At 51.4% G+C, this 15,928-nt stretch overlaps 1 protein-coding gene across 1 annotated transcript in view; it reads left to right on the top strand.

Annotated features, from left to right (window-relative positions):
- Window positions 1-15,928, top strand: part of ITGA9 (integrin subunit alpha 9) — a 327,365-nt gene that overhangs the window by 252,772 nt on the left and 58,665 nt on the right. The window contains exons 20-22 of the mRNA XM_049629010.1: window positions 4,480-4,569; window positions 6,705-6,813; window positions 11,662-11,769. Of these exons, the coding sequence (XP_049484967.1) occupies window positions 4,480-4,569; window positions 6,705-6,813; window positions 11,662-11,769 (307 nt within the window). The remainder of the gene's footprint in view (window positions 1-4,479; window positions 4,570-6,704; window positions 6,814-11,661; window positions 11,770-15,928) is intronic.

Below are 15,928 nucleotides of genomic sequence, written 5' to 3'. Positions count from 1 at the left end.
CCCACCCCCCACCCCACAGCACCCTGTGCTGATCAAGGTGCCCTGAAGCCTGAAAGGGCAGACACCCTGCCCCCACGAGCACTTCTCTCTAAAAGCTGTTTCTCCAGAAATCCTCCTTTCTCTGCTAGTACATCCTTGACGTTTCAGCTTGGATTTTTTGCCCCCGACCGTAGGAAATCCTGGTCTGGTGCTTTCCTCTGAATCTTGGCATCTTTTATACCCCAGCCAAACCATGCATCAGAGCGAACATACTATCACCCACCACCCACCCCCCAGTGATTGTTGAATTTTCACAGACGCACCAATTCCCCAGAGTCTCGGACTGAGATCCTTCCCAAGCCCTGAGTCTGTCCGTTCTCTGCAGTCCATGCCGGGCCCCTCACTAATGGCTTTGCCCTCAGGTATCCCATCTCCATCTCTAGCCGCTGGTTTGGGAAGCTCAGGTCGGTCCCCAACAAGCACAGACCAGCAGGCACCTCCGGTGAGATGCAGACACAAAGAAGCCCTGATTGTATCTCCCACTGCCCTTCGCTTTCGTTTTCCTTTGAGGCCTTCCTCAGTCCCCGTGTTATTTAAAGCTCGCAGCATTCAGATTCACTTTCCCTTGGGAATGACTGGATGCCAGAAGCATACATTTTCAGAGCCCCTCCGTCCACAACCACGGTCGCCTCTTTTGGCTTCCGTGCCGTTTCTGTATCTTCTTTCTTTCCTTTCTTTTTTTTTTTTAAAGCATTATCACTAACATTTCGGAGAATGTTCTCTCTCCTAAAACTAAGAGCGCCGCATGTCACAGTGTTTATTTGGCTCTCTTTCCCTCGTGTTTTCGTGTCCGACTTCCGCTCCAGAGGCAATGACTCTCTGGCCTTCGGTTCAGCGCTAGTCGGACGTGGTGAACAAACACTAAGCGCGTGTAAAAAGTAGACGTCAATACCAACAGCCGTGATTGTTCGCAGCCAGCCCAGCAAGGCCGGAAATGCTGCAGAACCTTCTAGCCTGGCAAGGGGGGGGGACCGCGCCACGGGCTACTAGCGTTTCGACGCCGATGACCATTGGCGGGGCTTGCGAGCTTCGGGCTTGTGTGAGACTTGGTTATTTCCCATGCGTACTGTTTGAAGATCACACGGTTCCCGGCCACCTAAAACGTGACTGCGACCTAACAGAACTGCATACAAAGCATAGAGAAGATGGAGTCTGTTCCCATCGCTAGAACCCAGAATGGCTTCCCTGGGGGATGGCATTTACCAGAAGAGTGTGTTTTCAGGCTGAGGACGCAGAGGCACGGCGTCGAGAGCTCACACAGGAGAGCCTAAGACCCATTGCAGGTGGTGGGCATTGCAGGGTTCGTGAGCCATCTCTGGGGAAGGCTGGGGAAGACGACTGACGGAGGAGATCTGGCTGGGCCACGGAAGGCCCACGTAGCTCAGGAAGTCCGCCCTCCATCCCAAAGGCAGAAAGTTTTTGAAGCGGGAAGTGACGCGTGCCACGGTTTGCCCACAGAGCACGAGATCGTTGAATTTAATAAAAGGAGGCAAATGGCTGATCAAACCTGGAAATTCTCATTCTCCTGCTGAGTCTTGGATCCACAGAAAACCCTGTGGTCGGGCAGACCCATCAGGGTGCACTCTCCATCCCTCTCCACCTGGGACAGTCGATATTCCTGGGCAGGAAATAAATGACATCGGAAGCGACTTCCCTGGTTAAAAAGAGGAAACTCCACCTGCCTTCCAACCCCACCCAGAGCTAATCAGTGGTCAGAGAAGGAGAGCCCAGGGCACCCCGGTGAAAACTCTATCTGTTAGAATCACATGTCCGTAGACTCCAGCTATGCCCATTGGAATCACCCCAGGGGGCTTTCAAAGTTACCAATGTCTGGTCCACCCTGCAGAAATTCGGGTCTATTGGTCTGCATGAGATCTGAGCTTCGGCAGCTTGAAATAGTCTCATCGGGTGATTCTAAGAAGCAGCCAAGGCTGAGAACCACTACCCGGGGTCCCTGCCTCTAGACTGGGCACATTTCCACTCAGCAAACACCTATTAAGCGGGTAGTACGTCTCAATGCAGTGCTGGGCACATAAGAAATCATGCTAATAACTTACTAAAATCAAGAACACCCCCTTTTGTGCATTAATACTGCTACATCGCATCAGGGGACACGTAGTAGTGGCAGCTTACGTAATTGAAATAGAATCTTCTAGCCTTTGAATCACAAATGTTAAGGAAGCTGTATTATATGTTAAACATGCAGCGGAATATTAGCCTGCACTCATTTCTTGCCAGATGGTGGGAAAACTGGTCTCACTGCCCCAGAGGGCGGCCTCAGCTCTTGACTCCCTGTTATGACTGAAAGATCCCTAAAGCCCCTTATCTTGAAAGCCACAGTTAAAATATCAATCGTCCAGTCCTCCCCGTCACCACCCTTTGAAGATCTCCTGCCTACTTGTGGATTTAGGAGGACATAAAGTTGAGGCTAAACAGTCCTCCAGAGCTCTCTCAGCAGCCTGGCTCTGCAGACCCTGGGAAAGCATCCCAAGTCACGAGCTTGCAGAGTGACCGGAAGCCTTTTGATGTCTGGCCTCTGTATCTCAACTTTTCAACTTCAGTCAGTCTGGAGCAGTCACTCGATGACAGATGAGACCGTTGGGCCCGAGCGGCCAGCAGCCACAGGTGGCTGCACAATTGGTAGGGCAAGGGGTGGCGCTTCCTTCAGGAACCCATTACTCAGACCTGGCAGGATGCCGGGTGTGGGGAGGGGGCAGGCCAGGGCGTGACTGTCCCATCCATTCTGCAGCCTGGTGGGCCTCTAACAGTGATTCTAAGGCTTTTATTGCCCCCTGCCCCCCCTGCCCCCCCCCCCCCCGGGAAGGAGAGGCCAGGTGGACACCTGACAATACGGCTTCATCAGACTGGCTGCCCTCTGAGTGATGGATGTCACCCCAGATGCGGAAGATGAAGAGCCAGGGGTCAGAGTCACAGAGCACCATTGTTTCAGAACAATAGGAGAAAGAAGGAGAGGGGATGTGGGCTGCTATTTAAGTATTGTTGCCTTTAGCACTTTCTGGTGGGAGAGGAAGGCAGTGGGGGCAGAAGGAGGGCAGGGAGCAGGCAGGAACTCTGCCTGCCTCAGGGAATGGGGGTGGTGGGGAGCGATCCAGTGAGCCGTGCCCAAACCTCAGCAGGGCTCCGGGCTACTGCATTCCACCCCTGGAAGATGAGCTTGGCTTCCAGCCGGGGTCCCACACTCAGGCCATGTGGTAGAACCCATCATCTGGGAAATGTAACAAAATAGTAAAAGCAAGTTCCGTCTTCTCTCTCCCTCTCCTCCTCTTCTTCCTCCCTCTCCACAACCTCCCAAACCTCCTATCAGATTTGGAGGAGGAATCACAATGGAAAAGCCCTCGTTTGGGAGTCAGACTGACGTGGTTTACTCTGGGTCCCTTTGGGCAAGCTCCCTAATCTGTCTGAGCTGCTCCTTACCTGTCAGAGGTGGGTAATCCCTTCCGGGGTTCCTCTTAGGACCCAGTGAGATCATGCTGTGCAATACGCCTGGCACAAAGCGGCCACCCAACAGCATCAGCCTCCTTGCCCTCCCCTTTCCAGAAAGACCTCACAACACTCCCCTTTCTCACTCCAAAGGGGACACCTGTGTGTGGACATGCCGCAGCCAGAAGTCTCCAGAGGGAGCCCCCGTGATCTTTCTCGTGACAGGATTGGCCAGGGCCTCTCTCCCGGGCTCGGCTGCTCGGCTCCATGGCTGGTGGGTGAGGCCCCCAGCTGGGCAGCAGCTGCTCAAGTCCAGCAGACCCTTTCCCAGCGGCAGTGCCCGCACCTTGCCGGCCCGCCGCTCGCGGAACAAGCGCTTACAGAAGTCGCATGCGCTGGCGGTGTCCCGCCATAAGCGTTCAGCACTCCCCTTGCCCCTGCACCCACCGGCCAGCTTTCAGCTCCCAGCACCTGCCCCTCTGCCGAGGCTTTCTGTGGCCAGAGCCCACCCACTTGGGTGCGTGGGACAGGTGCCAGGAAATGCATGCTCCCTGTCCCCCGAGTGGCGGGTCTCAGGAGTCCGTGGACCAAGACCCACCTCCCTGGGAAGACTGAGTTGGGAAGACGAGCTGTGTGTTCCACGCTGCCTCCCAGATGCCCCTAGCGAGACCAACCCCAGTACAGCGCCGACCGCCTGCACCGTGTGCCTTCTTCGTCTTCCTTCCCTTCCCTGTCTCCCTCCTCCACTCCCAACTGGTGTCTCCGGGGGTCACCTCCCCGACACACTACCTGTACTCACATCTTGGGAAGGGGATCGCAACTGGGACAACACAGTGCCCACCGTGACTCTGTACACGGACCGGAAACAGAACTGAGGACACGTAAGGTGCACAGTCAGTCCTCGGAGGGTGACGGACTGAGGTCTAACTCGGAACAAACAAGCCTGCTGCCGGGTAGCTGGCACTGACCGGCACTCACCCCCCTCTCCCTCCCGCGCAGTGGCAACGTGGAGCGCTCCGAGTCCCTGCATGACAACACCCTCACGCTGACGGTGCCGCTGATGCACGAGGTGGACACGTCCATCACTGGGTGAGTAGCCAGGCCGGCCAAAACACAGGGGGAGCCCCGCGGTGGCACACCGGGCCTTGCTTGTATTTGCATGAGTAGCCGGGAGTCCGGGGCCCTGCCGGTCCCACTTCTTCCCAGCTTTGAAATGCAGGGCAAAAGCTAGAGCTACTGGCCCGTGCCCTCCTCCCTCCTTGTTTTCTCCTCTTTCCCAGCTACCCACCCACCTGCTGGGTAACACAAGAAGTTGGACGGCAAGGTGAAGCCCCATAATTTCTTTGGGCGTTCTGTACACCTTAATGTGCGTGTTTTCCCGGCACCCACCCCTCCAGAGTGTCATGATGTCTGGGATTCAAATCTCAGCCGAACGCTGCTGGGCCAGAGGTTACAGCCAGATGTGTCCCAGCGACCCTGGCTGGCTTGCAGAAAGGTCCACCTTTCCGATTAGCTTCACAGTCAGCGCTGGCTTTGCACGCTTCTGTTAACCCCTTCTGCAGAGCCTGCGGTGGCTCTTCCCGACGTCTGTGGTGGTCCGGAATGGGCAGGGAACAAATCCAACGGGCACGGCGTCTGCCCAGGGGGAAGTCCACGGCCACTCAGCGTTGCTGGCGTTGGAAGGCAGGGCTGCAGGCCGCAGGCTGCAGGGACCCAAAGCAACCCGGGTGGTTTTCAGCCAAAGCCCAGGCCTGGAAAAATGAGAACTCAGTTCCTGTTTCTGGCTTCAGAAAACAGAGCACATACCTCTTTGATAGTGGAAAAAGGATTTGCACAATTAAGTGTAGATCAAATGAGGACCCACTGAACCCCTGCCCCGATGCAAGCTGAACTTTCTAGAGGTTCAGAGTTTCTCATTTTTCACTTCTCAAGTGCTTCTGGGTCCCGGCCTTGGCTAGAAGCGGAAGCGTTAACGCATTGCAGAAGGGCCATTCTGCAAGAGTTCACATGCCGCTGGGTGCCTGCAACGAGCCTCTGGGCGTGCTTGCACTCTGGGCGTTTTGGTCAAGTCTTTGAGACAGGAGGCATCAGAGGAATATATTTGCAAGTTAGCATAGATCTGCCTCTGTTCTATTTTTAACCACGTGCGGTTTATTTACTTGCCTCATCAGAGGCACGGTGAGAATATGGCCTGAACCAAGCCCTGCCCTTGGGGAGGAAAGAGAAAACACTGGATCCTGCTGTCAGGCCCTAGGAGGCCTCATTGTGGAGGCGTTAACAGCCCCCACTGAAGCCATCAGTTACACACCCGCGAGTCAACCTCTGACCTTTCCAGGAACGTAAAACAAGCCTAGTTTAAAGGAATCAGTTCTTGCCATTTGGTCACTCCAGAAACTCACTACATTTCTAAAATAATACATGTAAGTTGGAAGTAGATGAATTGCTGTCCGTTCAGGTTTGGTACCAGAAATCTTACATTACCGTGTCTGGGCAATTGAGTGGCTTCTAGAATGTCATCTAGAATCCGTGATTTGTCTCGGAATTCAAGTGAGTCCGAGCTTGGTTTCGTCTCAATTTTGTTCACATGGGCAATGTGGAAAGCATCGCTACAAACTGAGCTCGAATTCTTAACCACATCTTAAATAGCCACTGTTTGAAGTCTGAAGAAAAATGCTATCATTGAACAGACTCAGCTTTTAATACCTAATTTCTCGTGGTTTTGGTGGTCTGACATTTAAGTTGTTTTAATGAATCTGTCGGAGTGGGGTGTAGGACGCCAGATACATAATTCGTTTATATTTATTTCTTAAAAGCTTGTCGTGTTATTCCTCAATCCCCAAAATGTTTTTCAAATGATAAAACAGAACATGTATAATTTTGTGATCCAGTTTAAAAAAAAAAAAAACAGCTGAACTCAAAGCTACCATTGTCGTCGTCTTCCTTTTAGAAATGTAATCTCAGTACATATTTGTATGTGTAGTTTATTGATTTAATATAAAACAAGACATTCCTGGAAGCTTCTGTTTAGGAAAACATAAATCTGGCTGTGTCCATTTATAGGAAAAAGAAGTAACAATTCCCGAAGGGAAGGGTTTGGTGAAGACACTGGAGGGAGCAAGGTTCTAGATTAAATAGAGACAGAGGTTTGGGTTCTCAGGACAACTGTGACCGTGGATTGCTTGACCGAGGTTTAGGGTGACGGATTAAATGCTTGCCTCTTTCAGAATCATGTCTCCAACCTCCTTTGTGTACGGCGAGTCTGTGGATGCATCCAACTTCATTCAGCTGGATGACACGGAGTGTCACTTTCAGCCCCTCAACATCACCCTTCAGGTACCCACCCCTGGAGACTGTCTCTGTCACTGAGGGCCCACGGAAGGGCCCATGAAATGGATCTTCTACTGAAAAACAGCTAAAGAACTAGGCTCTTTCCGGGAGAAACTTGTCCCAGCCTGCTTGGCTAGAGTGTAGTGTGTGTGTGGCCGGGGGGGGGGGGGGGGGCTGTTTTCCGTAACGACGCAGAATTAATCCCTTCCCTGTCTGCTGTATAGACCCCTCTGCTTTTCAACACTTGGAAGGAGAACTGTGTGATAAACCCCAGCTTTCCCCAAGAAGGCCTCTGGCCAGCATCCCAACCCAACTGGCCCCAAAGGATCCCTTTGAGTTCTCCATCATTATTCAGCTTATGGAGAGGGCAGCCTCATGCATTTGCTTTGTCCCCTTTTTCCTGGGGTTCTTCATGCTGACTCGGCCTGAAGGGACAGGGACAGCCATTCACAAGTGCTGTCTTCCAATAGCAAAGTGGTGTGAGAATGTGTAAGCTCCCCACGGGAGGCAGCGTGCTGCTCCCTCATGGAGCCGTGGCTGGCTCTCCCTGGTCATAGAAGCACCATTTTCAGCAGGCCCACCCGGTGTGGACCCTGGACATCATAAGGAACACCATTCCTTCTCTAGATCAGGGTGGGCAAACATCTTCTGCCAGGGGCCAGCAGGTAAGGATTTTAGGCTTTGTGGGCCACGCAGTGTCTGTGTGTGTGTGTGTGTGTGTGTGTGTGTGTGTGTGTGTGTGTATCTATATAGATATAGATATAGATATAGATATAGATATAGATATAGATATTTCCCAACTATTTGAAAGTGTAAAACCATTCTTAGCTTGCAGCCCATGCCAAAAACAGGTGGCAGGCCAGATTTGGCCTACAGGCCAGTTTGCCGACCCTCATTGTGAAGTATAAATTCTCAGGCCAGCACTGTTCAACATGAACATCTTTGTGTGTTAAGCTAGAGGGACCTCGGCCTCATCCAGTCCATTCTTCTCAGTTGGCAAACACTGGTCAGGCTCTGACGAGACAACCCTGTGTGGCCAAGCCCCCTGCCAGGAGCTGTGGATGAAGTGAAGGGAGATGAACCTGGCTGAGCCATGGTGCACTGGAATCTACACCCCACATCCCTCCATTCCAGCTCCTAGAGCTGTCCCCAGCCTCTACCCATTCGTCCCCATAGAGAAGATGGTTTTCCGGTCTGGCATCGACTGCCATGACCAATAATTACTATTTTCTTTCCCCGCGGCCACTCCTAGGTGGACTGAAGGGATGAGAAATAATCATGGGGTGTGGGTCTAGAACGAGGCGGTGAAACATTTGTGGGATCTCCCAAACAATGGTCTTCCTCTCTCTAAAGTGTTGTCCCAGGCAAGAGACCTCTAAAACTGTGATGAGGGACGCATGTTCCCAGCTCAGAGAGGAGGTGCTTCCTGACCAGCTAAGCCCCTACTGTCACACCCTGTGCTTAGTTTCCAGGGAAAAGGGGAAGATGGGGTTAGACCTGCTTTCGAAGCCTCACAGTGATTGCTGTGAGTAGGACCTCTGGGTTTCTGAATCGCTTCTCAGAATTAGTTTATCTTTCTCCATTGCTTTTTGTAATTGGATAGAAAACAGATAAAGACCAGATGGAGTGATTTCGTTCACTTAAATCACTTTAATTACTTACCCACTCTTAGCGGTAAGTTTTGGAGGTGTCTTACAACAAAAGATACAGTCCAGAAAATGATTCAGAAGGGTTCACGTGACACACACCATTAATGAAGAGGGTATAGGTGTTAAGAGAGAAGACAAGAGTCGGAGTTATACTGAAGATCCAAAAATGTTCTTATCACCCTCTAAAATGAAAGAAGGAAAGAAAGATCAATGCATCTGAGGGCATGCGGTCAAGTCGTGTTTCTCTGAAGGCATTTTTGCAGGGAGCTTAAGTCTGGTATTCAGGCAAAAAGCTTTCTTCACATCTGACCCGACATAGGATACAGGCTGGAGAAGGGGGCCAGGAATGAGTGGCCGGGCCATGCCCCTTAGATAAATCTCTTGATTAGCAGTTGCCTGAGGAAGTACACGGCATTCCGTTCAGGATTAGGGGAGCTGACTGAGTCCGAAAGATGGATAGCGTGTGTCGTCGATTAGAAGGCGATCCTCTTGTGCCAGCAAAGCTGACAGTTTCTTTGAGGGTGCTCTGGTGACTCATCTTTCTGATCTAATCGTCACTATTATGACTGAAACGTAGGATGGCCACCGACCAGGCTGATGGTCCTAATGACCAAGGAACGGAGCTAGTGGGGGAGGGTAAGATCAGGAATGTGGATAAATCTGTTCCGTATTTCCTTATTCTGGCAGCATCGCTGCTGAGGAAGGGCATAAGACTTTCCGTAGAGCGTGGTCTTTCTGTCTTTTCCAAAGCTATTATTCAACAAGCTACTAATTGTTTAAAGACTTCACTGCAGATGCAGACAGGTGAAAGGCAGAAATACTAGCCTTGGGCCTGCCTTCTGCCTTCCATCAAACTTTTCTTAACAGGAACACAATCATCTGTTGAGCCCTGATAGGCTGTCTTTTTTTCATCGAGAGTTCATCATTTTTCTCACCTGAAAAATAATGATGGAAAAGAACACGTCTGCCGCACGAGAACATTGGCGGAGAATCCAAGCTTAAGGCGTTTGTTAAAAAATAACCGTGGTAACACGGGGCCCTCTCACCCGTCCTGCGGTAGTGAGTGAACTAGCACAGAGCAAAACCACTTTCTTCTTTCTCCCCCCCCCCCCCGCCTCATGCTTTTCGTCGGGATTCCGTCAGACAAGTCAATAATTGTCTTTTCAATTCTGCGCGCTCATGTTTCACTTCCAATTCGTTCCTTCAGTTGTGGTTAGATACTCCTTCCTTTTCTTGCGTCTTGGGGCGGTTGTCTTTGGTGGATTTTGTTCTTTTTGAATCAAGAGCTGGCAAGGACTGCTCCTCCCCTCCGTCATGTCCCTGCGCTTTGAAGCAGAACCAACTACTGCAGAAACAATGAGCATGTGGTTTTCTAGGGACGAGCTGGCTGGAGCTCGATCCTGAGACGTCCTGTCGGTGTCTGCAGACCTGGCCAGATTTCCCTTCCCCTCCCGGCTCTGCCCTTCTGACCCCCAACTTCAGAGACGCCTTGAATCCCCGAGTTCTGTCTCTAGTCCCCAGGCCCCAGAGCAGCCTTTAGCTGCTTCTGTCTCTTGATTCTACCCATGTTTTGGTTTTTTTTAAAGCAATAACATCTTTATCGAGATACCGTTTTTCTCCCGCGAAGTTCACCCGTTTAAAGTGTGCAGTTTATGGATTTTTGGCTTGTTTACAGAGTCGTGCAACCATCACCGTCACCTAATTTTAGACCGTTTTCGTCACCCCCTGTAACGGCATTTCTATTGCCGCTGTAAGAAATGACCACAAACTCGGTGGCTGAGAACAACATAAATGTATTACCGTACAGTTCTAGAGGGTCAGAAGTTCAAAATGGGTCTCATCGGGCAAAAATCAAGGTGCCAGCAGGGCTCTGTTCCTTTCTGAAGCCACTAGGGGAAAATCTGTCTTACTTTTTCCTCCTTCTACGGGCTGCTGCGTTGACTCATGGTCCCCTTCATCTTCAAAGCCAGCAATGGCCAGCTGCGTCTTTCTCAAAGTTCACCCCCCTGATTCTGACCGTCTCCCTCTTCCCTGTATAAGGACCCTTGTGGTTACATTACACCCACCTGGATAGTCCAACGTAATCTCTTCATTTTAAGGGACACTGATTAGCAACCTTAGATCCCCCTTGCCATATAGCGTGTTCACGATTTGGTTCCTTGGATTTGGGGACAGGGACGTCTCCGGAGGCCATTCTTCTGCCTGCCACATTTCCCGTATCCCGGCCCCAGGCAACCACTAATCTACCTTCTGTCTCTACACCCCTATCCATCTTTTTTATTCTCCTTCATACTCCATTTTTGCCTTGAGTTCCATTCTCGACCTTTCCTCCATCCCCTTTCCCTTATCTGTCTCTTTGCGGCCACTGTCTTTCCTCTCATTTCTTAGGACATGATGCGATTCTGGAGACAGAAAACAGAGAGGACTATCGGGGGACGGGGGGGGGGGGGGGGGGGAAAGTTTTGCAGGACCAAATGCTGGGGCAGAAAAGAGGTACACAGATGTCCTCAAACAGGATTAGCAAGAGATCAGCTGTAAGTTATGGAGAAACCCTGATCAGCCGGGTGGTGTAGTAAGAACAGCCCTTTCTGTAAGTTACATCATTTGGTTTGGGGAAAATTCACTTCGTCTTCTCTGTTACCTCAAACTGTAAAAGCAGGACTTGGACCAGATCAATGCTTCTGAAACTACAGTTCCTGGGCCAGTCGCGTCAGCATCTTCTGGGAACTTACTAGAAGTCCGTAAACCCCCTCACCAACAACACCCCGCCCCCCCCCCCAGCAGATCTGCAGAAACTCTGGGCACGACTCTCCCCCAGTATATGTTTTAACAAGCCCATCTGATTACTCTGATGTACGTTAAAGTTTGAGAACCACGGGACTAGACTATGTTTATATTCCCACCAAGTGTAATAGCCGATGAGTAATTCCTAGGTATGTAAAAGGAAATAAAATTTTTAGCAGGAAGAAGACAAAGACATGCTGAAAGGGAACAAGGTAATTTGGAAGTTTGGGGGGGGTTAAAATGTGTATTAGGAGGATTTCTGTTTCATTAAAACCTGCCATTATTCAATATCTCAGATCACTTGAAGTCATGACCTTTTAGATCCCGAACCCTACAGTCTCTGTGGGAGTATCTACTGCATGGCATGAAACGAAGATGTGTATTTCTATTAAAACTCACTGTGTGTGTCTCACACCCACAGGTCTATAATACTGGGCCAAGCACCCTTCCTGGGTCATCTGTCAGTATCACTTTCCCCAATCGACTATCATCTGGAGGTGCAGAAATGTTTCATGTCCAGGAGATGATGGTGAGTTCTCGCTTATTGTCACTGTTGCCTTCAGATTCGAACTAGCCCATTCACATTTTGCCTTCCGCCCCGAGGACCCAGAAAGTTTAGCTCATTCCAACCTTTAGAAACATACCTGGAGAAGCCGGGGACCCTCGACACCTGAATTTCTGCATTGGGACAGTTTGGTTAATGCCATAAGACCTCTCTGGGGATGGGGAAGGGTTGATGATGAACATGACTTCTGGGATAGACTTTTCTGGTTCTGGAAACTCCTGGCAACCTTAGGTGTGGCTAAGGCTACATTTTTCTGAGGGGAAGATCCACAGCATTCAGGAAGATTCTCAAGGGGTCACCGAGGCCTGGGGGATGAAGGCTTAGTTCCTAAGACAGAGGTGTAGATTGAAACTGACATTTATATACAGAATGTGTAGTTCCACTTGATTCTATGTCAACTGTCGATTTTATCTCAAGGGGAAGTTTGACAGCTAGTATGTGATCATCCCTCCCACCTCCTTGAAACAGTCTCCTTGGTTCCTCCTTTCTCACTGGCTTTTCTCCTCGTCCCCCCAACATCTGTAGGGCTTGGGGTCAATCTCAGAGACCTCACCCAGACTCGTGGCCTTGTATTCAATGTGTGCTGATGACATCCAGCCCAGACTTCTCCCATGAAATCCAGACTTGAATGGTTAACTGCCTTCAGGCCATCTCAATCTAGATGCCTGACAGGAATCTCAATCTTCTCCAAAACTGTGGTCTTCTCAGTGGTCCCCTTCCAAATCTGCTGCTCCCACAGCCTTCCCCGTCTTTGCAAATGGCTGCTCAGTCTCTCCAGTTATTCAGATCAAAGACCTTGGATCATCCTTGACGCCTCTCTTCCCATACTTCACTTCTGATCCGCCAGCACCCCACTCGCAGGCACCATCATCTGTCTTCAGTTATCGCAGTAGCCCCTCACTTGTGTCCCTGCTTCCTTCTGGGCCCCCCTGCAGTCTGTTTCTGGCCCAGCAGCAGAGCGAGCCTCCCAAAATGTGGGTCAGGTCATCTTAATCCAATGGCTTACCCACCCCCGAATCTTCCGGCACCCCAGCTGGCCCACAGTCTGTCTCCTGTCGCTCTGTGACCTCAGTTCCTCCTCCTTGACCACTCTCTCCACTCCTGCCACACTGTCCCTTGCTGGTCCTAGAGCACAGCAGACACTTTCCTACCTCCAGAACTTGCCCTTGACCTTCCCTCTACCCAGATACCCTTCCCCCAAGGGGCCACATGACCTCCAGCTTACCTCCTTCAGCTGTGTGCTCAAATACCACCTGCCCAGTGACACCCTCCCTGGCCGGCCTTGGTCCTGGCACTCCTCATGCCCTTTTCCTGCTCATACTTCACTGTCACCTTCATCACCAGCTGACATTCCATGTGTTTTCATGTTTGACCAGTTTATCTGCCTCCTCCTGGCCCCCTACAGTATAAGGACGAGGGTTTCTCTCTGCTCACTGTGATATCTCCAGACCCTAGTACGATGCTTGGCATGTAATACATGCTCAATGAATATCTGTGGGCTGAAAGAAAAATCTACAGTCTGAAACAGAGTTGTTCACTCTGTCCGCATGAATTCAGGAAGAGAGCCATACTGTTCAAAACTGCCTCAGGCTGATTCAGTCTGAAGTGGCTGGGTGTGAGGGGGGACCCTTCCTGGGAAGGACTGGAGCAGGATGCTCAAGTGAGTCAAGGCATGCCGTCACATTGAGAGAGTCACGGAATCATTGCTCTTCACACGGGCATGCGAGGGACATAGCTCTAGCCAGACGAAGGGACAGTCTCTCCACTGAGAGCTTGAAAACTGGGGTAGCAAGGCCCACCACATGTCACACATCTGAGCCGACAGTTGAAGCAGACGCTGCCCACAGGTGTGGAAAGCGTCATGTGATGGTGACAGCGGCATCTGGCATCTCGGTCCGCTTGGGTCTTGTGGCCTGAAAACCCAGATCGTGTGAAATGTCGAACGTAGAACAGGTCACCCCGTCCCGAGTCGCCTGCTCGATCATTTCCTTCCCTCACGATATTCCATTCCTGTTCCGTGAAGGGCCCACGTCTGTGAGCTCTGCTGACACAGAAGAAAAGAGCCCACGTTCCTTCCCAGTGGTGTGCCGTGGCTTGAACCCAGCGTAAGGTCACGCGTGCTCTTGTCTACCCCCTTAAATGTTATCAGTCATACCCACCGCTCCACCTATTCCCCCGGGCCCAGGAGCGTTTTCCTCTTCAGCGTGCCCTAAGAGTTGTTGGCAGAAACGTCTGTAGGGTGGCAGAGAGAACTTTTTTCTTCATAGACAGAATTATTTTTTTTTTAATTTTTTTTTTTTAACGTTTATTTATTTTTGAGACAGAGAGAGACAGAGCATGAACAGGGGAGGGGCAGAGAGAGAGGGAGACACAGAATCTGAAGCGGGCTCCAGGCTCTGAGCTGTCAGCACAGAGCCTGACGCGGGGCTCGAACTCACGGACCGCGAGATCGTGACCTGAGCCGAAGTCGGCTGCTTAACCGACTGAGCCACCCAGGCGCCCCATAGACAGAATTACTTATTGACCGAAACAGGAAATTTAAGGCACTCAGATTCTGAGGGGATCTCAGAACCAACTACACCCCTCTTTCTCTTGACTGATCGTCGGACCAAGGAGGAGCCACTGGAACGGACTTTGGAACACATTTATAAATAGCTGGCTCGCCTGGGAGGCGTGAGACGTGGTTTTCCTGAAGATCTGCAGAACTGCATGGCTGTTAGTGTAGCTGAGTGGACGCTCAAAAGCCCACGTGGTGTCAGCTGGCCTCATTCCACTGTTGGAGTCCTCAGAAGCAAACCCGTTGGATGTTCAAGGCTGTATTTAGAATTTTCACGAAGTCTGTAACAGAATCCGCAAGGATGGCCAAGCCTCCCATTGGATATGCCAACCCGTGGTCAGAGGCTGACGGCCTTTTCGTGGTATGGAAAACCCAACTCGGGGGCAGACCTCGCTAAGCAGGTAGTGAAGCACCTCGTTCCCGTGAACAGTCACGGCTGGATTACGACGACCCTGGTAATGTAAAGGCGATGCAGTGATGAGGCGAGGGTCCCCGGGTACCTGTTTCAGAGGCCGATGGGCAGGACATCCTCTGCCCTGAAGCCCCCGGGGCTGAGAGCGAGGGCGTCCTGTCCTGAGGCAAGCTCAGCGTGTCCCCAGCTTCAGCCCCTCCCTTCCTCAGCAGAGCCCGAGAATGCTCCCTGGGACAGGTGTGGCCCCTAAAGCTCATGGCGTTCTCCACGTTGGCCCTCCGGGACTGCGAGTGGAGTAGGGCTTTCATTTGGGAGATTTGGGTGGCGTGGTGCAAGTGGAACTCACCCGTTTGGGGAGAAACCGGCCCTCGTTTCCTATACCGCACAGGAGGTGACTCTCCAGCCTGGTGGCATCCCCTCCCCAGGCCACCTCCATTTCCCAGCCTGGGACGGCTGAGCGGCCAGCCGCCGGCTACGGTTAAGCCAGCCGAAGCGCCCTCTTGGGAGAGGGCCCTCCGTCATCCCTCCCCACACCCCGTGGGACCCTCAGATTGTTTCCAACATTGCCCTCAGTATCTGTTTTGCCTGTGGTCGCCATCCACGTAGAATGCTAAGGGTGGGCGTGCCGTCCCCATGGGCACTGGGCCATCACCCCACCTCTGGCCCTGAGTCTGTGGCACAGGTTTCCAGCTGTTGGCTCAGAATTCATTCAGGAGCGTCTGGATGGCTCAGTCGGTTAAGCATCTGACTCTTGATTTCGGCTCAGGTCATGATCTCACAGTCGTGAGTTTGAGCCCCACTTATGGGCTGTGTGCTGGGTGTGGAGCCTGCTTAAGATTCTCTTTCCCTTTCTCTCTGCCCCTCCCCTCCTCGATCTCTCAAAATAAATAGAGAAACATAAAAAAATAATAATGATTCAGGGGCATCTGGGTGACTCAATAGGTTAAGCATCCGACTCTTGATTTCAACTCAGGTCACGATCTCACAGTTTGTGAGATCGGGCCCCAACATCAGGCTCTGCACTGACAGTGCAGACACTGTTTGGGATTCTCTCTCTCTCCCTCTCTCTCTCTGCCTCTCCCTGCTCTCTCTTTCAAAAATAAATAAATAAACATGAAAAAAAGGCTTAAAAAATAGTAATTCGTTCAGGCCCG

Source organism: Panthera uncia, chromosome C2 (assembly GCF_023721935.1).
Source record: "Panthera uncia isolate 11264 chromosome C2, Puncia_PCG_1.0, whole genome shotgun sequence".
Lineage (NCBI taxonomy): Eukaryota > Metazoa > Chordata > Mammalia > Carnivora > Felidae > Panthera > Panthera uncia.
Note: the sequence above shows the minus strand (reverse complement) of the source record. Positions and strands in the feature narration are given on the sequence as shown.